The 24,488-nt window shown below is 42.0% G+C and overlaps 1 protein-coding gene across 1 annotated transcript in view; it reads right to left on the reverse strand.

The window, feature by feature from the left end:
* Positions 1-2,300: 2,300 nt before the first annotated feature.
* The window catches only part of RNF144B (ring finger protein 144B), a 31,235-nt gene continuing 9,047 nt past the window's right edge, over positions 2,301-24,488 (reverse strand). Inside the window, exons 2-7 of the mRNA XM_010285792.1 lie at positions 20,331-20,435; positions 12,056-12,116; positions 5,759-5,963; positions 4,449-4,593; positions 2,638-2,727; positions 2,301-2,441 (exon numbers count right to left, since the gene is read on the reverse strand). Coding sequence (XP_010284094.1) covers positions 2,301-2,441; positions 2,638-2,727; positions 4,449-4,593; positions 5,759-5,963; positions 12,056-12,116; positions 20,331-20,435 — 747 coding nt within the window. The remainder of the gene's footprint in view (positions 2,442-2,637; positions 2,728-4,448; positions 4,594-5,758; positions 5,964-12,055; positions 12,117-20,330; positions 20,436-24,488) is intronic.

Consider the following 24,488-nt stretch of genomic DNA (forward strand, 5'->3'; position numbering starts at 1 on the left):
AAGAAACTGAACTAGCAGTGGGTGCACTGGACATACATAAGACCACAAAACATGAAAAACGCATCAAGGTTAACATGCAAAGAATATTGGTACATTGCAATGCTGGTTATGGTTAAAGAGACTATACAGCTCCTATATATTTGTCCTTGAGGCTTCATTAAAATAAGACTCTCAACTTCAAGTTCATAAATAAAATGGAAATTACAGTAGTGCCATAAAAACGCAGGTAGAAAAATAGTGCAAAGCCACGGGCTGGACACTTTAATTTGTCACAACTACCCCCAAGCACTACCATTGCTGCTCTTAAGGAACACACAAACAGAAAACATTCTCTATTTATTATAAATGGCAGTTGCCTGCATTGCACTCTGTATTTAGAATGTACTGACTACCTTTCTGCTTCCCTTCGAAGCTGTGGATGGAGAATAAATATAGCCTTTCACGCTGCCAAGCACTGCCTGCCCTCCAGTCATGGCTGGTAGCAAAGTCAGACACTATTTATAAAAGAAATCAATTAAAAAGTAAAACAGACAATATCATTTAAGGCCTTTGTCCCTGCTAGTCTGCTCCACAGACTACACCTTCTTAAAATAAAAACATCTACTACTTCTGTTACAGTAACCAGAGAGCGAAGTTAAAAAAAAAAAAGGTCACATTTACGGCTGCCAAGAAGGCAAAGTTCCTGAGGCTTGGCCAAATGCAACAGCAAAGACACTCTTTGCAGCACTCTTTGGGTGCCTTGCACTGTGTGCACGGAGGAGGGCAGACCGGCGGAGGGTGAGCCCGACATGATGCTCCAGATGAGCATCTCATTTAAACCTTGCAGCCCTTATCAAAAGGGGTTTGGAATTACAACTGATTGTATAGTGCAAACTCATATCAGTTCCCACAGATGCACAGACAGGAGTCCACCAAAAGCTGCCACCAACCAGGGTTGTGAGGAGCACCAGCCATTAAGGAAATAAACTCCAGGGAGCAGAGTCTGATCTCAGCTACTCCTGAGTGAGCCTGGAGTAACTCCAGCTCTTCAGTGAGGTTTCAGTGAATTTATATAGGTGTAACTGACACCAGGGTCTGTATCAGTTTGGTGGTGAGGCACCAAATTAAAATGAAGGGTTCATTAAATGACAGCCTTTCAGATTTAAAGAAACTAAAAATTATCGGTAGCAGAGTTTGTTAACCTTGAGTGGGACAGAAGAAATACCCACCAATGGACAGAGCTTACACTTACACAGCATTTCTCAAGTATTCACTTTAGCAGGTCCATAAGATTTTAAGGAAGGGTTTGACCTACCCCGGCCTGAGTAACTTTTTAACAGGCTTCTTGCTGACACCTCATGTAAACTGCTGAAAAAATATACTGTCTGCTTAGAAAATAAATTGTGCATATGTACTCGGTAATAGTAATTGTAATGGCCCATGTGGCCACTCCATATATGCACAACCAAGATCCCAATACTGCACACAAAATAGGTACTGCATCATTACCTTTCTTAAAATATTAGCTTCACGGTGAGTTTGCTACACCCATGGTAGTGACAAAAGGCATGCCCAATGGCAGGGAAATATGCACACTCCTAATATTTCAAGGTAGAGATGTCATGTTTGATCAGAAAAAATACCAGCTTTCTCAAGGTAGTCCAGCCTCTCAAAAGAGAGCCCTATCTTAGTCAGAAATAGTTTTGTTGTTTTTTACTTCCTTAATGGAGATCAATAGTATAAATCAAATTGATTTCAATGCTGACAGAAATGCCATGGCAGCCAATTGACAGGAAACTGTCAAATGTTTTCTTAACAGTTTGTTATCCTTAACGGGACACAAGCTCACAGACAGAAGAACTTAATCAGGCTTTCGCCTCTCCCTTTTTTACAAAATACCCCAAACTTTTTGAGAAATCTGAGTGTCACCAAGAACCAACAGAAAGCATGACAGTAATGACTGGGTCTGCAAAGGCAGAGTATTACTGCAGGATCGAGTCATGTGCAGCTGATGGAAGATGGTGAAGTTCTAGCAGTCTCAAAAGGTGTCTCATATTTAAGGGTATGAACTACTGAATGGCGTTCTGTTTTCCTTTTAGAAAGCAAAAACCTACACCATACATACTGCACAATAACCTAGACTTTTCCCACACTGGGGCTTGTTAGTGATAGAGTGGCCTGTAATGAATAGGCACTTATCCCAAGAACTGGCAAAAAAAAAAAAAGGAGTATTATTTGGTATGTATGGCATCAAAATACAACCATTGTGCTTTCTCACATACATATGCTGTACAGATGGAGGCTCAAACACACACAGAGCTTTAGGTTGTTGGTGGGCTGTGTTTTTTCTTTTTGCTTCGGCAAGATTTGCAAATGCAGCAGATGATGCATGGAGATGCCACAAGCAGCAAGGGAGAAGTCACCAATGCTATGATACCTAGTCCGACGAGGATCCCCACAACCTGAAAGACATGGTGGTGAAAAATATGTGTTTAGCTAATGTGGAAAATAAAATACAAGTGTGCATGCATAAGCACAGCATAGGTCACAAAAAATAGATGAAAACATGAAAATAATATTCTTGTTGCTTCACTGAAGGGTAAAATCTCTTTGCTTCATGCATGCATGAGAGCTCTGCTCAGCTGACAAGGACTGCACCTGTGTTCTGTTCCACATAACCGAAGCACGCGAGTGGCCCAGCTTGTTTCTGCAAGGACCTCTGTCATAATGTCGTAAGAAGATATCATTCTGAAAAACAAAAGGAAAGGCTGTAAGAGCAAGTTACACTGCTGTGGGGAGACATTCAAGACTGGACTGGAAACACAACCTTCCTGACACGGCTTTAAAATTACCAGCTGCTGGCAGACAAGTTCACCTGTCTTCCAAATAATTTTCTAGCAAAACTTTCTGCAGTCTCAAAAAGTGTGGTGTGTTTGGGACCTGAGCTATTGCATAGTGCCTTTCCTCCCCCACTTTTAAAAAGCATAAGCATATGCGTTGCACCTATTGCACAAGTACCTAGTCTGTAATTTGGTGATGATAAAGGGACCTGTAAACAACAGATATTTCTGAAAACTAGCAATCTGAAGGATCATCTTCCTGAGGTACTTCTACCTTCTGTTCTTCTGCTGTCCCTACACTTTTTTTCCTAGGTTTAACAGGAAAAATTTAAGAAGTAGGAAATCCCTGCTTCCTTTCTCTTTTTCATTAATACTTATTAAAATATCATTTTTTTTCAGAAGGTGACTAATACCCTGCATTACCCTCCCCTAGCTAGCTGCACTGTAACCTGATGCTGCTTCGTCTTTCATTTTTCAGCCCTGAACTTTGGCTCTGCAGGTGTTACCTTCACCTCCACCTGGAGCTCCTGTAAACCCGCACATTTAGAAACACTACATTTGAATCACACAGCTACAGTTGGGGTTTTTTTTCTCCTTTGAACTGATGAAAACTTGGGAAGGGCACATCTGCAGAGTCTGTAAGAATCTGAGCGTCTTCCAGTTCAGCACGGTGTTAAGCAATCGTTGTGTACTGTATGTACTCTGAGGCAAGCTGCAAGACTCATGTTGAAAAAGTATGCTCACACACAGGGAAATGGGACATAATGTTAAGCAAAACCTGTTTAGCATGGTCAGAAAAGGAAGGATGAAGAATGAGGAAGTCTCATTGTTTGCTGGTTGTGGAGCACAAAAAAGAAAAGAAAAGCCATGCAGCATCTAACATTTTATTTCAAGTGCTGGGAAAGCCCTTTTCACACTTCCACAGTTTTTACCGATGACTGTGCCAAAAAGGGAAGCTGTCATATACACAAGCACATTACTTCCTGTACTCTTAATCCTGCCAGGAAACTTGAAGTCCCTACAAGTCGAGACTAGTTGGTATCACTTGAGAAATAACTACTTCATAATCTTCACTTCATAATCCATGTTCATAATCCAACATTTTTATCCTCAAGTCTACTAAACAATCATTCTCTTCAGCAAACACAGCACTAGAGATGGACTGGTAAAGGAGACCTACTTCATATGAGTTCTTAATGCACTCACTCGTGAAACAACCCCCTCTAGCCAGTACCATACCATTTTTTGGACAAGCTGTGACCCTTGCAGTTGGAGCAGGTGGAAGACACTTATTTCCCTGGCTCTCAACCAAACTATTTTTACCTACTGCACTGGAAGAGGGAATCAGAGAAAGGTAGTGCTAGAACGGACCTCCAGAAAGCAACCAGTCTGTCCCATTTCCCTCAAAGAACTAGGATGGGACCCAGGGACGTGGCTATAATCCTTTATGGAAAAAGGATGTTGATATAAATAAAAGCACTGAATGAATGAGAAGAAAGACATTAAGTTAGAAGCTGAATCGAGCTGTACACTAGGGTATCAACAAGTTGGTGGAGAGCTTGTATAGAGCCTCTGACTAATCCCAACACCATTACCCTTTATCTAGGTATTTTTTTCTGCAGCACTTACATCCAAGTTCTGTAGGCAGTACCAGCAAAATGTGTGCTTGCAGTTCTTGCACATCATCTGAGCACAGCCCTCGTTTCTCTCAATATAGATCTGACAAACTGGGCACTGCTTAATTGGTGCCTCTGTCTCTGTTCCAATAAGTGATCTAGAAGAGAAGGGAAATATTAAAGTGAAATGTGAATATAATTACTGTTGACATTCAGCTCCACTGCCTAATGTGTACCGTGCTGATTTTAGAGAGCATCTAATGTTGTGTTAATGCACTTAATGTGTGAAGCTTGTTACATTCAGTATAATACACTGAAGTATACTCACTATCAGGTGTAAGATCATGTAAAAGTGCAACTCCATTCCCTTAGTCTTTTATGCTACATAAAACCAACATTCACTATCCCCACAAATGTATCACCTATAGTACTAAAAATCAGCACTTTGTAAGACAGCTTGCACCATTCATTTAACAGAACTGGATCATGCAATTTATAGCACTGTCCCTGTCTGAGCAAAATAGACTTAAACTCCACCAAAGACAAAGATGAAGCCTGGAGAAGAAAAATTATGGTGAGAGCTCTTTAGCAACTCCTGTTCAATGGAGTCTCTAGCAAGCAGAATGCTTAGATTTTAAGTCAGTCTTGCATTTCTTGCAAAAAATGATAGAAAACTTTGAACACACATGACTGAACTTAATCCGATTCTGAAAACAAAGATGGATGGCCACAGACATTATACAATTTAAACACAAAAGTGTTTTCTTTCTGTAGATTAATGTCTTACGTAACCTTATCTGTAGGTTGTTTACACCTATGCAAAATGAGCATAAATCAGATTTCTCACACCAAATGGGACATTTTAAACCCAGTCTGTGTAAGAGTTAAGATTCGGCTATGCAGAGATCATATAAACATTAAGCAGGTATGATTTCATAATCATAGCATATGCAAAGTTTGGGTCCCAGAATATTAGTGTATTGGATTTTTTGTACGGGCACAAGTCATAATTCTAGCAGGCAAACAAAGCCTTTAGGCAGATTCAAAGCCCTGGAGGGCTTTACCTTTCAGAAGTGTTCGTAGCATCACAAGTTTGATAAGTACCCAAATAATATTAAGTATTTAAAAATAAAATGTATCATTTAAACCAATATTTAGAGTGGAATTATATTTAGGAAACACCAAGAGAGATGGAAAGTCTGAGAGATGCGCCTGAGATGTTAGAAGGATGCCATTCCCTGAAACTAATATGAGGCACAGAGCTAGCAGCCCATGCCAAAAGGAGCTGAAAGACCATGTTGCCTCCGTGGGTTCCCCTCTTACCCCTGCTCAGTTGGTACTGGAGTAATTTGGTTTTCCTGGCATAGGCGCTGCGGGTGCCATGCCTCCTTGCAAGAGGAGCAGAACGTCAGGTGGCAAGCCGGGCACTCCACTGGCACCGGCGCTCCTGACTCGCTCGGTGCAATATGGCACACCGTTTGGCAGTCAGCTGCGGGGCACCATGTCCTCTGGGGGTCCAAGTGGACTTCTGAAATGTAACAGAGAGAGAAACAAAACTGCTTATACAGTCCCCTTCTCATCCCAGCAGCGTGTGTCTAGGTACGCATGACCAAATTCTGCGTGTGGGTGGGAAAGCTGAAGCCCTCTGCGCCCGTGCCCATGGGCTTTCGGGCCTGCTCTTCTTCTTTAGGCAGCTCTGCAATCGCACTTTGCAAAGGCAGCTCCACTGGAAGCATCGCACGAATGGCAACACACGACATGGGACTTACTCTTTGCCTTTACAGGGAGGTACAAAAGTCAAACATAAGTGCTGCTTGCTGAAAGCACGTGTCTTGTGACATTAGGCCATGCCATGTCTTTCACATGTGCAAGCCAGGCAGTATCTGTCATGTAAATAGCAGAAGAACTGTTGTTAAATTAATGTCAAGTGACTTTCCATGCCTTGTTTTCTCCGCTCTATCTATAAACTCCGATTAATATTCTCTTTATTGTATGACGATTATTCGTCAGGTATCAGATTACAACAATAGTCACGGCAAGATTCAGGGTGGAGACGTTGAGTTACAGGCATCACCGCATGGCAGTGAATGATAAATATTGGTTCTTCCTCTTGCTCCCCAACCTTTATTCAAAGAATTTGGGCTTGCAACTGAAAACCAGCTGAAACACGTTCACTGTTAGGGGCACCCATTGTGGGCGCACTTCATACTGGCTCAAGTCCATGAGGTGCAGCTAAACGCTCCCACCCTGCAGAGCCGGCTTAGAAAAGGGCTGTTGTGTCTGTGTCTCTGGTACCACCTCTGAAAATAAATAGATGGAAGGGATGTCTCAGGAGCAGGTGGAAATCCCTGACTGTGAGATGTCAAAAGCCATTACAATGTTCTTCTGTACCTCCAGCAGATAAAATATTGTCCCACTTAAAACAAAAGGCTGCACAAGGGCCCCTGACATATGTTCTCTGGCAAATTTTGCTGAAACAGTTGAAGGCACTTCCTCCCAGGCACACCCCGCTGCCGGCACTGCTCCTCTGCAGGAGGGTGCTGGTAGCCCACAGTGAAGGGGGCTAGTGGATGGATATCTAGCAGATGCTTCAGCCAGCATGAAAAACAGTGCTATCAGTTCAGTGTCCAGATACCCAGAAACTAGAAAGTGTACAATTATATATGTGTTCAAAGTAGTATACCTCTCCCCTGAGCTTTCAAGCATTTAGATACACACGCATGAACACCTGGGGAGAAGGACACCCCACAAACCTCATAACCTAACTTGCACTAGAAACTCATTTTTTTCCAGTATGTCAAACCCCTCTGTTCACCTCAAAAACTTCCCGTTTGTTTAATGCCATCCCTCCCTCTCATTTGTCCAGGACATTTAAAATGAGGAACCACATAAGGGTGATCATCCTCTCCGCTGGCTGCAGAACACACAGGTACGCAATACTCTGACCACAGGTAATTTTTAAGTATGTGTCAGAGTGCTCTGACAGATGTGGAGAATTTCTACATCCATGGCAAAGGCTGTCATTTGTAATTTATGCAGTGCCAACAGAACACCTGTATACCTCCAGCCACTTCATTAATCTAGTTCCCTTCTTTCCTCTTATTCTCTTAGATGTGCTTCCTTTGCCTCCCAAAACAAACAAACATTTTGCTTTCTACTGAATGAAAGCCAGAACATAATAGTTTGCAGCTTCATTTCTGGGGAGGGGAGAGAGAGATGGATGAGCAGTATGAGCTATTTTCCATTTTTACATACTTTTTAATAGTGTCCTGACTGAGAAATCGTTATTTCTGTAGCTTCCCTTGGTGCCTCTCAAAAGAAACTCTGAACTGGGTAAGACCATAACCTAGTACTGGCTATTGCATTTGAGTCTTCACATGGTAGGTTCTACATGCCTTCTGTTGCTAAACGGTGATTAAAATGAGATAAAGCGCAGTTCTTGCGGATAGCTGCTTAACATACTCAACTTTGGAAACCTTAGTTCTCCTACCTTGTTTTTGAATGAAAGACAGGATGTCTGGTTTTGACATCACCGGGAGGAGGGGAGTTGGGTTGTAGATCGTATTGATTTTTACAAATTTGTTGCAGCAAGATGTAACACATGAGATGAAATTCCCTCCTCTCCCATTTCCTCCATTTTACAAAGAACCTACAGATGGTGTTTTGCAATCCATGCTGTCTCATACTGTTTGGTTTACCATGGAGTACAAGTGAAACCAGAAAAAAATAAAATTGAGCAGCCAAAAAAAAAGGAAAGAGGCTATTATATTACTCTGACAAACTGCTCCATCTTCTGGTTAGGGCCATTTCTCTCCTGAGCCTTTCCCCTGCTTCCCCACAGCCAGTTCAGCCACGCTCGCCCCACTCTCAAGGGGAAAGCCTTCCCGAACAGTGCAGTAATGGGCAGGGATCTGGCCAATACTCACAAAACACGCAAGCAAGCAGGTGATATGTGGGACACAGATGCAGGAAATGCAGCATCATGAAGAAGGGAGAATTTCTGGCTCAGGAGAGGTACCCACTGAAAAGATGAGCCCATGCCTTTTGTAGAGTATTAGTAATATCTCCCTTTAAAATGGACTCTTTTTTGGTCAGGCATAAAATGGACGTTCTCACCATCTACCACAAGGCCTATTGGGCAATTGTCACAGAAATAGAATATAATGCATATGTCCTAACCACATCCTATTCCTCTATTTCATTACTTCTGATGACCACATCGACCCCATCCTAAGCAGACTTACAGCAATTCCTGTTTCTTCCTATTAAAACATGCTGCACAGAAGCTCTGTGTCTACGTCCTGACTGGATGCAGAGAAGTTACAGATATGTAAGAAACCTTGGTTTTAAGCCAGAAAACATTTGCATTCTAAAAACACAAAAACCGCAAGAGGAAAGAATATTTTCAGTGCATTCCTTATTAAACTAAGTAAGTGTATATAGATACATAATTGTACGCCAATTACTTCTCACAGCTTTTTCACTCAATATTATCTGTCCATTTTTTTAAAAAACAAGGAAATGGAGAGGAAATATATTTTATTAAAATAACTAGCACAGATGGGGGGTGGGGAAAATAGCTTTTGGATGTCCTTCTTCAGGTCTTCAAAATTTTCCTCAAAATTAATCTTGCAATGGAAAATGCCTGGAAGGGTAAGAAGCATTGGCTTCACCAATTGCTTGAAGAGCAAAAGACTTTGTAGCAAAGACTACAGAGCAAGAGGAAAAAGACTTACCCAAGAAGTTGGTTATTTATTTCTAGCATCTGTAGTAAAGCAAAGGGGATGCTGAAGCAGAGAGCCTATATCTCAATAGAATAAAGCTGAGAGAAGGAGGGTCTAAATATAGGAAGCTGAAGAGTTTGAAGATAGGGCTTTGTTGATCAGAGCAAAAGTCATGAAGGACACCCTAGCACCTGCTTATTTTAAGAACCAGAATTTGGCCTATTGTATTTGCAAGCACGGAAAAGATGATGGTACATTTCAGACAGCAAGGTCTGGAAAACTCATTGCACTCTATTTATTCCCACTACCATGCTGACTCCTTCTCCCCAGCAACAAAAAACCCTAGCGAGCCCAAGCTAGGTCTTCCCCAGCACCTGGTCTGAAGAAAAACCTGAAAACTAAAAAGAAAAGGGAGCTCAAAATATTTCACATATAAAGGTTTTCTTTATTTTTAAATGAACCCTGAAAGGCTGATTAGAGCAATGCTACTCTTATGCCGTATTTCTGTTCTTTGAAATGTTCTCTGTCATTAAGTAAATGAAATTAATTCTTGGTCCTCAGAAGATGTACTTGGCGCAGCTTATGGCTCACATCAGCTCTGCCCACCTGGCTGCATCCTGACTGGAGCACACATGTGTTTAGGAAAAGGCCCGTGGTTCAACACAAAGACTGATGAACTGCTTTTGCTGCTAGGTCAAGGAGCTGCAGCTGAGTTTGGCTTAGGGCCAGTGCGAGAATGGATCGTGAGGCACACAGTGGTCGTGGCTGGTGAGAGCCTGTGGCAGAGGGCAGAGTTAGGCAGTAGCAGCCTGGGCTTTGTGTAATTCTAGGTTTGAAAAGGGCTAGGTTGCACTATGGTTGACACAGACACATGGCACTCATCAGATCTCAGCTGCCGGGAGACCCTGGGCAGATTTCAGGTCAGAATTTGGCCACAGCAAGCACCATCAGGAAGGTTCATTGCTAGTTTCAGAAAAAAGACCTTCAGGCCAATGTTGACGTTGGTTGGGGCAGGCAGGCTTTGCCAGGCTAGGGTCAGGTCTGAGAACAGAGCTTCTGGCCAGCAGAAGCTAGTAAGCCAGGTTCAGCTGATGAGCCCAAAAAGGTCAGCCTTGGGGGCAGTGCTAAACCCAGGATAGTCAAAAGGTCTTGGCCAGGGTTGGGATTTGTGCTGGTGTCCAGGTCAGAGCTTGAGTTAGCAGGAAACATTGCTCCCAGGCATCAGTAAGATGGATTTGTTGCTGGGGCTAATGGGCAAGGCAAAAAGGTTAGGGTTTAAGCCTGCTGCTTGGATGCCAGTTTTACTTACCATAAGGGAGAAAGGACAGATCTTAAAAACACCATGAAGAGAGGCAGTGGAGGAGGATTTGTCAGACTTAGGCAAGAAACAAAAGGGAAGGAGGATTTAAAAAATAGCCAAGTTTCAGGCTTCTGTGCGTGGGAGGCAGTGAAAAAAAGAGATGTAACAGGGAGTTGGACAAAAGATCATGAGTTCACCTTTGGCTAGTTATAAAGGAGGAGATACCAGGAAATCATTAGTTTCACAGTCTTGTGTTAAAAAAAAGGTTTTACATAAAACAGATTAATGTATTACAAGAATGTCTCTCTCTTAACCCTTTAATATGGTGATTTAACAAGCTCTGACTTCCACTGTCTAGGGCTGTAGACAAGCTACTGCTTGGCTTATGAACTGGAGGGACTTCCTAAGGAATTAAGGGTAAACGAGAAGAAGGTAAAATAGGAAGGAGAAATAAAAAATGAAAGCAGGGTTTGTGATTTTTTTTCTTTTTTTGTCCTGAGTGCCTGCAAATCATAGCTACAATCTGCATCTGCCCATGAACTCTGGGGCATACTTGAGTATACTAATGGTCATTCACCGTGACTCATGCCAGATGAGATTCAGTAAAAACCCATATATTCTTCTATCTCACCATCTTTCCAAGTGCATTACTGTGCATTACTGTGCCTAACTTTTATGAACTTCTGCATTTTCATACTCATCCATCTGCATCTAAGCATGCATGCAAAGCAAGAACACAAATACAGTGTTTCAAGAAAACTTTGAAAACAGGTAGAGTCAGGGCAGATCAGTCCCCGATACACCATCCTGCAAGCTACCATGGAGTGAGTTCTTTGAAAAATGCTGCAACTTCCAGCTGAGACTTTCAAGTCGGTGTCAGTCTTTAAAACCAGCACAGGACTCATCTTTCTGACCAGCAAGTTTCTTCTTCATTCTGGGCAAGGAACCATCTCCTGAAGCAGAAGGTTGACCTCTGGCATAGGAAAGTTTGTCCCCAGTACGACCTTCAGTTTCAAACTTCTTTAGTAATAGGCCTTACTCAGTAATGACGGGTCCAATTACCCCTCAGGAAAAAATAAAATATACTAGATGAACACACAAGGCTTCTACATGAGAAAAGTTCTTTTGCAGGGATGTTTGCAAAAATCCCCCTCACACTGGAAGGTCTGTCTCCTCCAGAAGTTCTGAAGATCCCTATGGATATATGAAAGGACCGCGTGCGCCCTGCACCAGTCTCCAGCACCTTGCCTAGTTCTACCAATACAACCACCACCTCAAGGACCCAAGACAAGCATGCTGCGGGAAGAACGATGGAGTCTCAGGCATGCCATCTGAGAGTGTTGCCCATAAGCTTGAGTAAAAGTGTGGTATTTCAGTAAGATGCCACTCTATTGATTCTGCTTCACTGAAATAATTTCAAATTCGTCTGCAGAGCACAGTCAGACCTAGTGATTGTTCTTAAACTATTTCAAAACAAAGACATCTTCTCTGTCTCTTCCTTAACTCACCCAACAGGCTTTGTCTTTGCAGTATGTAATACTGCTGCCTCCACTGACACTTTAAAAAGGAAGGTAATAGAAACCAAAAGGTTCGCACCTCGTTCAAACTTCAGCCTCTTGTATAACTGAAACTGGTCAACAGGCACCAAACAGGCAATCTGAAATAAGAAAAAAAACACACAGAACAAGCATTAGAAACACAGACTTGAAAAAAATTAATAAGCACCCTGTTCTACACGCCTGCTCTCCTGAGCTAGCTCTCAAATCCACCTTCTTCTCCTGCTTGCTTTTTTCACCAGCACATTCTTCCATACCTTGACTTCCTTCTCCCAAATGTAAAGTAGTTCTTGACCTCTCCTATTTCAGCCACACAGCCCAGTAGTTCAGCCCACATCTTTCTTACCATGCATAGGAAAGCCTTCTCTGTGGATTCTTTATTTACTTCAGGCTTCTCAGTGTTATTTCATGTTGGTTTAATGTAACAAAGGGTGACAGCTTGCCAGCCTTGGAGACTGCAGCCTGTTGTTCGTGCACAAGAATACAGCTCACATGAACGGTTCCTCATTCATGTCTCCCAGTCTTAATGGCAAGGGTCGCTTAGCTCTCAGAAACTTAAAAGCTAGTCTGGTTTCCATTTTGTATTCACTTTAAGTGTTTTGGGCTGAGAAAGTTAATGCCATTGCTGTTGGAATTCACCTTTGACATGCACCAGCCCAGTAGGAACTGGACTGAAGTTAACACATTTAATTGGCATAGACAAACAAGCTTTGCTGATACGTTTTACACATTACCATAATTAAACTAGCAGCCTAAAAGGCTAAATGCTCTAATCTCCAATTAACAGTCTACCTAAGAAAACCAAGTACCCTATTTAAAACATTAGCAAACCTGCATACAGGGTAAGGAGGGGTTCAAAAGAAACTTCATGGACACGTCAGGAGCCACATGTTTGTTGGACTCAAAATCTGAGATTGTTCTCTTTATTTGATCCATTTGTAACATTGAACCAGCACTGCAAATGTCCTTCTCTTTTACTGAAAATAAACCTAGACTAATATTAATACAAGACCTGATCATTGGAAGCACTTTGAGACAATGTAGAACTGACAGCTTCAAAGTTAAAAGGCTCTTAACCCTCACACCCAGTTTCCCACCAAAGCCCTTTAAATTACTGTAAAAGGCAAAATTCTGCCTTCAGTGAAGTAGACACTGGCCCTGGCTATCCTTCTGGTTTGTGTGACACAGCACTTATGTGAGAAGAAATACAAAGACACAAAAATCCAATATATATTCAATGTCATGCTGTGAATACATTTGCTTTTGTAAATGGAAGAAAGAAAATAAAATAATATATCCATTTGTATATTACAAGATATTAAACTGCTTTATTAAGATCTCAAATCAATTGGCATTAAAATTGCATTTTGAAGCAGATGTTTGGATAATTTCTTTGACCCAAATCAATGTCATACAAAATAATCCAACTGATGTCAAGATTTAAGTGTTCAAAGATGCTTAAAAGACTTCCAGTTGAAGAAAACAAAGGATTTAATATCAAAATGGGAAACACCAACAAATCTTTACAAAACTTATCCTTAGTCTCATAAGTCAGTCCTGGGGTCAAAGTTCTGTCCTCATTCAGTTTCTGAATTCAAGGTGTAAACTACTTTTAATATGAAAGTATTTGCATGGCTAAACAATATTACGTAAGTATGACTGTAAAACACGGTAAGCTTCCTGGGAAACTCTTCACCTGTTCATCAGAAGTCAGCTGAACCATTCTTGGAAAACAAATAACAACTTAATCACACAAGTAAAAAAGAGTGAAGTTTAGCAGCTTCATCAAAGAATGAAGCCAACCAACAAAGTTCTATAAAAACCAAAAGACACATCATTTCAGTATTGCCCACTCCTCCCCAGGGCAGCTTCAAATATAAATAGAGTTTGGAAAACAAAGAGACTCATCTGCTTTTCGCCAGCTGGGTGGGCATTGGCAACTACTTTAAATTTTCCTTCATTGCAACTAAATTAAAAGAGCAAGTCTCAATGCTGTAAGAGCTGCTTGAGTGAATTGTTTAGTTGTCTGGGGTCTTTCTGTCCTTGCTATTGGTTTTGACAAACAGTTTTTCACAAGCAGTTCTACTGAGCCCAGAATTTCCCATGTGTTAAAAATCGGCCTCTTTGATTACAGTGGGAGCAGAGTTAGGAGTTTTATTGCAGATTTCAAGAGGAAGCAGAGTTAGTGCTGAAAGCTTCCCTTTCTCCCACTGAAAACCTGATCTTACCATGCCAGCCTTCCCCACCAGCTTGACCCGGCCTCAGTCTTCTTCCTACAAAGCCTCTTCACAGCTCAGCTCCCCCCTCCCTGCATGCAGCTTGGGGCACTGAACATATGCAGCCGGTCACCTGTCACTGACCGCCCCAGGCTTTGAAAGACAGCTCCTGATAGCACCCTCACGGAGCTAAACCTGAGAGGTGCTGAGCCAAAGCCCCTCACAGATTTAGTATCTTTAGGCATGAGGAAAGGAATGCACAATCTGCTGCTGTCTGAATTCAGTGCCGTAGCAAAGCTGTACGTGCAAACTCAATTGAAAAAAATGAAACGTGAGTATCAGGTCCCCTAAAAAATCAGCAAATCCCTTCCTCAGTGAACTTCTAGTTTCACTTACGCTTCATTGCGAAAGACAGCCATACACATGGCAAGGGGATTAGGTGTTTATCTCCTACTTGGCACCAGAACCTAAACGTTCATCTTCACACAATGTCTTCAGCCCCACCCAGGAGTCCATCCCAAACACCTCCTCCCCTGCACAACCACACACACCCCTGGGCTGGACACAGGACGGAGCTTTGGGGAGGAAGCAAACCAGCAACACGGCAGATAGCAAAGGACCAAAAGAGAAAGGCCATGAGCACATCAGAAAGCAAGACGTTTCTTATTCTAGGCTAAGAAATTATTCAACGCAGCAAGAAATGCTACAGGATAAACTTTAGGGCTTTTTTTTTTTTTTTTTTAATACTGAGTTAAGGTTACAACAAAAACCTATGAAAAAAATGAGAGGCAAAGGACTCTTCTCTCCTGAAAAGATGTTGATTTGAGACCTATCAGACTGTTATGAGTCAAAATAAATTTTCTGGTTTTCTATACACTGTAAACAATGTCTGCAGTCAAAGTACTTTTGTCACAGAGCACAAGAACACTTAAGCGCTCTCACTAGGAACAGCAGCTTTCACCTGAAGCAAAAATATCCATGGAAAAAAAAGCAAAATTTTGAAGGCTGACTACCACAAAAGGCTCCAGCTGGACCCTTGCCAAGGGTCCAAAAAGATTGCCCAACATGGTACAACAACGGGGGTGCTCTCACTAGGTGAGACAAAGAGAGCAAAGGAAGGAAAACGAAAGGGTTTGAAATAGTTGGGTTCAGCTTACACAGGGGCAGACTGTTCCTTGTAACCCCGGCAGTTCCGTAACCAGGAGCCAAGAAGGAACAACTCCCCTGTTTTTAAACACTGGCTATCACAGTGGAAAGGGAAAAATCACTACTCCACCTATTCTCAGGCTTTCAAAGGAGATGCAAGGAGGCAATCAAGAAAACTGAATAGATATTACTTCCTTTCACACCCATATGAAAGAAACCTCGATAATGCCGAGGGAGGAAAGTTCACCAGGACAAGTGCTTCTCCCTTTCTCGCTTGAGCAGATACGCAGCAAGGGCAGATCCTGCACTGACAGCAACTGCCGCTTACAAAGGGTTGCACTGCCCACCTCTGCGAAAGTCCCACTCGCAGAGGCACTGTCCAGTTTTGCAAGGAGTGCAAAACAGTTTTACTTTGGGCTTCTTTGGAAAGGGGTACGGGAGTTCAATCTCTTTATTGTTAGAAATTACACCCACACCTTTCTTCATCAGCTACCAAGCTCACTAGAGTCAGCATGAAATATTAAACTATTCATTTTCTCCATTAAGGAGCTCTTATTTAGTGACAAATAAAAACAAAATTAAGACTCTCATTTGCTCCCCTTGGATTTACTTAAAAACAAGTAATTAAAAAGAACAAAAATTTTAATTTTGACCCTGAAAAATCTAGGTCAGCCTGCAACATCTTCTCACCTTCCTCCTCATTTTGCCATTTCAATCACCCCTCGCAAAATGTAAGCCAATTTTCAAATTAAAAATAAAACTGGTATTTTAAACTGACTCCCAATGGGATTTTTGTTCAGCTATGTATGGAATATAACACAATTAAGAATTCTAAGATCTGGGTCCCTGTCCCATTTCACCATCGCTTTACAAAGTGCTGACAATGCTCTGCCAGGTTAGCAGTGGTGCAGATCACAGATTTACACAGACAGAAGGACAATAAGCAGAATCTGCACTGCACGCAAAGGGATAATTCTCCTTGTCAAACTTAAGAGGCAAAAGGAGAGGCCGAATCAGTATTTCCTTTACTGCCTGCTGCATGGTTTTAACCCAAATCAGATGATGTACACATGGATCATTGGCATCAATGCTACAAACTTCAAAACAACACTGGAGTCAGAAATAGCAAAGCACAATCCCTAGACATTATCCAAGAGTATTGCCTGAGAAATCTCTGTATGCAGTTGAGACTTACCCTGATTCATAGCTTACACTGGTGATTGGATTTGCACCAAGTAAAACCATTTCAAACCATGACAAATTACCCCTTATTTAGATTACAGATATTAACTGGCCCAATTACATCAATGGAGCAAATTCCCAAGAGAGACAGGAGTATTCTAGAAGTCGTCTGCATGGTTAAAGAGAACTGCATTAACATAAGATGTTCTTTCTACCCTCAGCTTCCAGGAAGGAATCCAAATCATCTTTGTTTATTGTACTATTAGAGCTTGAAAGGACAAATATCTTGTTTAACGAGATTGCTTTTAAACTTTCCTTTTCTGTGTGTAACCAGGTATTTGAAACAGAGTCTGTAGCTAAAATCATTGCCTTACCACCACCACCCCCCATTTATTTGTACTTAAAACCAGCTATACTACAAGCATCTGCTATCTTGATGTAACAGGTCAAGATATGACCTACGGTTGCACTTGATTTCAAGCACTCCAGTGGAACAATTCCTTCTGTTTGAATTCACTATTTGTCAAAATAAAAAAAAAATTGCTGGGGAACATACCAATTTCAATCAGATTTTGTTAAAGTAAAAAAAAAACCCAAAACTTAAAAAAACCCCAAAACAACAACCAAACAGCGGGGTTTCAGAAAACATACATTCTAGTTCAAATAAATTTTCATTTTAAGCTTTTTAAGAATAAAAACCTGGAACATTTTCTTCTGAGGTCCAGAGAGACACAAAGATCAAAAGTAAAGCCTTAACTCCCAACATCTCCTATACTCTATGAATAAGCAGCTTATTCGCCAAACACTGACGAAATATTCACCTGTTTTAGAGAGACACATTCCTACTATTCACGGTTGCTCATTTCTTCATGAGACATACAAGAAGAAATTCTATTCCGTGTTCAAAATATTAACCTGAGTTTTTGCCCCCCTGGGGGGGCTGGTGTGTGAGCGAATGGCTGTGTGGTTGTTTTAGCTACCTGCCGGGTTAAACCACGACAGTTACACACCTTGAATAAGGATCTTGAGAGAGGGAAGTAGAGGAACTTTCATAGCTCTAATGTGTTATAAATTGCTTATAAGCTTTGTTATTAATTGTTCAGTTTTCTTATTGAAGAGAGTTCAATCCAAAATGCACTGAAGTCAATGAAAAAGCTTTCCTTCACTTCAAATTAAGACCAAGTTCACCATATCTCCCTTGTGCAGGCTAGGTCAAAATGCATAAAAAGCAAACAAAACAACCACGTTAGCTAACATAATTAGACACAATTTAGCCCAAAATATAGGAACCAATTTAACATCATGTCCATGACAAAGACAATTTGAAATGCTATTTCTGCTCCAAACTGTAACAGTACCTGGTAAACGTCACTCACAGCACAGTCTGGAATGGACATGGCATGAAAAATACACTTTCTCAAAACCCTGATACTAACACAGGGGAGAAAAAAAGACCAACAGTTTTTTTCCCCTGCTGTACAGGCAACATGTAATTCCTCATGGAACTGTCCTAGTGAGGAACCTTTTCCTGCCAGAAGCCAGAGACCAAACATCCAGACCCTCCAGAGGGTGAGAAGGCTGATACTTTTACAACCAGGAGTTTCAGACTGTGTAATGAATAAACTGTAATTCTAAATAGTGCTTCCATACCAAACAATAGCCATATTTAAGCACAATCTCTACCATCTGACTAAGGTTCTGTTTTTCAAATAGTAGCTTTTAAGGACCACATTTTCACATGGTACAGCCTTTATAGAGAAGTAAAAAGAATACAGAGTGCTCATACATAATCCGTAATAATTTTTCAGATTATTAACAGAAACAATCTATTCTTCCATTTGTTCCCGTTTTTTGAGGGGGTCTTCTTCCTTAAAGAAACAGGTATTTGGTAAAATACTTAAGCAGTTCATTTTAACTAGGCTGGGGGGCCTGTTTGCTTTTCAAGCAGAAGGTCTGTGTTTCAAGCACATCTCCAAAAGGGAGTGTCAGAACATTCCTTCATTCACAGGACGCTAATGCACATTTGGGCTGTTTAGTCGTTCTGCCTTCAGCCCAAAAAGCACCCAAGTATTAAGCTAACGGTCCATTAATACGTGCCCTGGAGTGTCCTCCTGCTTTTCTAAGGGGAAATATATCTCTGTAATTCTGACAGCATCACAACCCTAGCTTAACAGAGCAGAACTCTTCCTACCATTCGTTAATTCCCTTTAAAAAATGCATTTTCAGTAAAGGCTAGTGGCCTCCAATCTGGTGTGATGGGTGGGAGGGACACTGCTACGCCCTCCCTGTATCTATGCAGAAGAAAGAGGAAGGCAAACAGCTGGCTACTTTCCACAGTAGCTGGATTCAGCCAAGAAAAGCTCCACCAGACGCCTGCACACCGTAATGAACATAGCTGTAACTCCCAGGCCCTGATTCAGCTAAGCACAGCATTTCAAATGCATGCTGGACAGGAGATGCTGAATTTTCTGGAGAAAAGGGCATTTTTGGTACTGGGAAATGCACTGCCACTGATCGCATTTGAATAGGATTTTATATATATATAAAAATTTTGTTTTATATATATATAAAAAACACCACAGTTATATCATCTGTATATGTAGGGCTCAAGGGAATCCAGAAGATTCTTCAGTTCATGGATGGAGGTTTGATTCTCCTTGATTTTGTCCCTGCAAACAAATGCAGAGAGAATGCACAAAACCAGTCAAAAACCTTTAGCCACCACTTTTTCGTGGTGTCCCCCCCGGCTTGTGTTCCAAGGCCCAGCAGGGGCCAACCTGGCTCACACAGCAAGCAAGCGAGAATAGCCACAGGGCCATATCACATTTGCCTGCGGTTTTCCATAGCCTTCTAGATTCACAGAACAGGTGGCACATATGAGGGTTCCAGCCAGGCTGCCAACAGCTCCTCCCCATGTCACGGGTTTGGCGCTAAGCCCAATTCAGAAACTTTACACCAGCCCTAAGTTAGGCAGGAGGCTGCCTGAACATTGCTGGGAGGCCCTCGGGCAGCCTGGTAGGGGCCATCTACAGCCCCCTTGAACCCTTTGTCCCAAGTGGTGCAAGAAGGTCTGAGGAGAACATTTCCCCTCCGGTTTCTCCACCTCTAACTTTCAAACCAAATCTTCCAGTTACTCTGGCAGATTATGCACCTGCCAGACACGCAAACAGATCTGCCTAAATCTCATTTAGTTTCTGAGCTCTCAACATCTTCCATCACTGCCTTGGGAATTAAGACACTTCCCATATCTCTTAAGACCAACTTCCACTCAGTGCTGTGCAGAGACCTTTCTTTCCATATCACTATACAGAGCCTTGCATGTTTATACTGGGCTGCAAATTGGTTGTTGCAGCCCAATATAAACATAAATGAAGACATTCTGGCCTTGTGTACCACCAGTTTGAGTTTTTGCTCTTGAGAGACGCAGGAATTTCAGTGTTTGCAGTCAAATCAAATCTGATTTAACTGACAGTGCTAATGGAGGCTTAGCAATTCTGCTGAGTATTCCGATTAAGTCACCTGCATGGGTAATTCAGAGGTTGTTCAGATGCCAAATAAGCTTTTCCCCAAGGCACAGAGGGAGGAAAAAAAGAGCAAAACCCTTGAAAAACATCTGCTTGTTTCCAATTCCTCTTGTCAGTCAGGCTTCTTGCCAAAAGCTCATTAAAGGTAATTAAAGGGAGGAAAAAGTGTATGATCATATTTATTATGTAGATAAAGAAGTTTTGGGGGTTTACATTAAAAAAAAGAGAAAGAAAAAAGTGTTGATACCTCTGCTTCTTGTAGGGTCCCATGGTTCAAGCATACCATGTCTGGACACGTGATAGGAGAACCACAACCTTCTTGAATTGCCAGCTGCATGTACTGTCTTAGGCACTAGAAACAAGTAAAGAAACGCAAAAAAAAAGAAGTTACAGCCCAAATGTTGGTAACACACAGATGCTAGAGATGCTGCACAGCTACCCCCTCCACTGCCTTAATTGGGTGTCCTGAAGCTCCTGCACACAGAAAACATCTATTATTATAAGCGTGAATGCTACAAGTCATTACATTGGAAAGAATGCAACAAAGAACAATTAATTATGCATGACTTCATCTGCCAAGCATTGCATTTACCCAAGTCAGCAAGTCAGACCTTTCAGTGCTAACAACCCCTATGCTCTGCTAAACCGGGACTAGAGGATTTTTGGGGAGGGGTAGTATCTTTCATCCTAATTAAACAGGCTTCGCTCTTTTGTCTTTCCTCTTGTGTTTTTAATTCAGACTCTCAGCCAGCAGTCTCCATTGTAGGAGACCTCATTTACAAGAAAGAGACTACTGTTCTCAGCTGCATAAAAAGGGAAGGGGGTGTATAACCTGGTTAGGAGGTTATAATCTGCCCTAAAAGACGTACAGCTATCAGTTCTTTCCCTCCCTCGCAGCCCGCCACAGAAAACAGGTAATTTCCATGGTTTACAATGATTTATCATCAGCCTCTAGTCTATTGAGCAGGAGTTCAAAGTCCATTTCCAGTATAGAGGCCTTCTTATGAACACTTCCAAATTGAATACTACCCCCCTTAAATCCTCCAGTCCCGGTTTAGCAGAGCGTAGGGGTTGTTAGCTCTGAACGTTACAGAAAAATGGCAGGCCTCCCCCCGCCAAGCGAAAAAAACTCTTTTCTCCCCACATTTTATCAGGCATGCCAGTTTCAAATATATTCAGCTTGTCTTTTTAACCCATACTATAGAGTCTTGAATAAAATCATGGCATAGAACTGGTGCAATGGACCAGAGAACAGTGCTTAAATTGTATCTCCGAACTGCACAGGTAGGTAAGTGAGCTTATTTCTAAATCAAACAAAACAACCAAGTCTCCTCAAAATAATGACAAAGCGCACAGTCAATTGCAAATCACTGTTAACAAAATAACAAAACATGGATTTCTGGCAGATTTTGGGATCAGCTTGCACAGTTTATTGTAAATGAAAACCAACATATTTTACAAGCAGCAGGACTGTTGCAGCTTTGTTCCCTACAGATTTGTATTTTATGCCCACATGATAAACCTCTCCTCCTCCTCCTCAGTACTGCTGGCTTCTTCCCTTATTGCCCCATTAATTTTCAAAAAGTATGTCAAAGCATAAGGTCTTTGAGACCTCTGTCTCTCTGCCAACTTTCGGAACAGGTGCTGAGTTCAAAAGCTGCTAGGTGGGTTATGGGGAAATCACAGCCTTTCAGAGCATCAACTCTGGTAAAGCCCTGGGGCTCTTCACAAACTGTTTTTCTAGTATTTATAGGCATTTAACATTCAAGTCTGCATTAGTTTGGACTGTTCTGAGAAGGCCTTGCATATTGTGCTCTGATTGAAGAAATTTCCTCATTTGTATTTTTATTGGAAATCTGGTACCCTGTTAAATGTCAGGATAATTATGACTTTTACAAATGGAAATGAGGTTTCTTTATTATTCTGTCTGTCTCTCTACTGAAACATCAATGTCCACATGTTTTGGTTAATTCTGATGAACTATACGGAGATATTAGTTCTAGCAAGTAGAAGCAGATTAACTTAATGCCATTTTAAATGAGCGTACTTTTGATTTGTAAATATTTGAAGTGTATTCATTTAGAAGATCATAGGGGTATAACCTAAATGGTAAGTTTTAAATATCTAGCTCATTAAGCACTAATGGATCCAGATCCAGCACACACTCATATAAGAAAGCAGCAGAGCAGGCTGTAAGAAATTGCTGGTGCAAGTAGCATGTGGGAAGTCAGGGAGATACTCACAGGTGAAGCGCAAAAAAGAAATCATGTCAGTAACTGAAGGCACTATTAGCTCCCTAGGGAGTATCAGCCCAGATTTAACCAGGAGTTACTCTTTTGTTATTCAAGCGGTCTCATTGCCCTGTCCCATCTCCTTGCCCACCTCTCCCAAAGTCATCTAGGCACAGTGCCTATGAAAGCCAGTTTAACCACTGGATCAAATCACCCCACTAGCAGCTCCTTCGCAGAGCAGTGAGCAGAAGCAAGTACCTAACCACGGTGGTGCCTGGGAGCAGGTACACTACATCGGAGCTGCCAGGGCCCTGCCCACATCTATTGCCACCACGGTCTGGGCCTTGGCGGTGGGTGGCACAGGGAAAGCCAAAAAAAGTGTCCCCAGAGCTCAGGGTGGCTCCCAGTGCCATTACCGATGCGGATGGAGACTGTGGGTGACCCGCTCCTGTAGCCTCACGTTCATTAAGCACCTGGCGTTGCCCACATGCTTCAGACCACATCACGGGAGAAATGGGGTACCAAGTGCTCACTCCCTGCACAAATTTCCTCCCTGGTTTGTGCCTGTACTCAGCCTCCACCATGAACAATGCAAAGAGGAAATTCTGCCCTCTGAGTCCCTTCCCCAAAGCCTGCACGTGCTGCAGTGTGTTGGGTGCACTTAGATACGTGGCTGATGTTCCAGCAGAGCCACCTTACATCTCACTCCCTCTCCTCATGGGAGACCTGATCAAGTCTCGGGGCAGCATTTGGGGAAGGGGGAATGCTTCCTTCCTGCCAAAGTATTTAGTTTGCCTTAATTCCTCAGCGAGCATGGGAGAGCAACCCTTTGCTTTCGCTAAGATCCTGGCTTCCGTCTCCTCTGTGGTATTGCCTGACAGTAATTTGTTTTGACAGTATGGTACAGTGGATCTGTATTCTGGGGGCAGCTCAGGTCAGCCAGTTAGAGAGTCAGGACAAAGCCTGAGAAGTTACTGCAGACCTAGCAGCAGCCCAGAGGCTTGTTCTTAATTTAGACTTCCAGGACGGAAGCTCAGAGCACTGACTATTACCCTTCCATGCAAGGATGAGCATGAAGCTCTTAAGGAGCTTCGATCTACAATATGGATTTTGCAATCAGTTTCAATATGCACTACCTAAATCATTATGGGTACCAAGCCAGGAGAACAGAGGTTTACTGAGGACTGCTAATGCACCTGGATTCTCCTTCTCTTCTAGCTCACTGCTTGGTTGTAGGTGATGATAGGTGAGCAACCAGAGCCTTCTGCAATACTTCTAGAGGGTGCTGTGCTTTCAGAGGGTGACTTGGAGAGATTTTATAATAGGTCTGTGCAGTGCCATGGATCTTCAAGTGTTTCACAGAAAACCTCCCTGTTAAACAGTTTTTATAGATATTAAATCTTTTGCCTTGATTTTCTGTGCTTGGAGAAGGTTGGTGCAGTTCAAGAAGCTGGGTGCAGTTCAAGAAGCTGATGGAAAAAAACTTAAATGCTTCCTTTGAGTTTCCCAGCACCTTTAACATTTACCACTGAAGGATTAAGCTTTTTACCTAAGTCTTAAGAGGTTTTCACCCGTTTCACAAGTTAGCACCAAAGAAATTTTAAAATTTTAATTTTAAAATATGCCTTCACTTTAACAGTAAAACTGTTTTTAGAGGGGTGTTACTATTATTTACAGCTCAGCTACTGATTTAGCTACTTACTTGAAAAGTGGCAAATAAAAGTATCTGAAAAGATGTACAAGATGCAAATGTGATGAAAAGAGGATTCAATGTCTATATAATGAATCATGACTGACCTTCTCAGCAGTATGTCCTCCCACACTATGGAGAATGCATTATACAGACATAAAATGGTAAGACTTTTCGGGCATTTTGTCTACAAAAATGAGCAATATCTCAGTTTGGAAAACTACACACACTACATACGCTACTTAATTGTTCTACGAAGTGGAAGTAAGATCAAGATACTCAGCCTTCTGTGGTATTAGAGTTCCTTGAAAGGATCTTAATCCTGACATCCAAGAAATGAGGATGTCTCAACAGGTCTCAGGTCTGAACAAAACCAGGTCTCAACACCCTCAGGCTACACTCCCCCACCAGTTTCCCACAGAGCAGTGACTTACAAGCATGGAGAGCAGTCAGTGGCTGGGGGAGCCACACCACAGGCACCAAT

This window comes from Phaethon lepturus, unplaced genomic scaffold (genome assembly GCF_000687285.1).
Source record: "Phaethon lepturus isolate BGI_N335 unplaced genomic scaffold, ASM68728v1 scaffold7174, whole genome shotgun sequence".
Lineage (NCBI taxonomy): Eukaryota > Metazoa > Chordata > Aves > Phaethontiformes > Phaethontidae > Phaethon > Phaethon lepturus.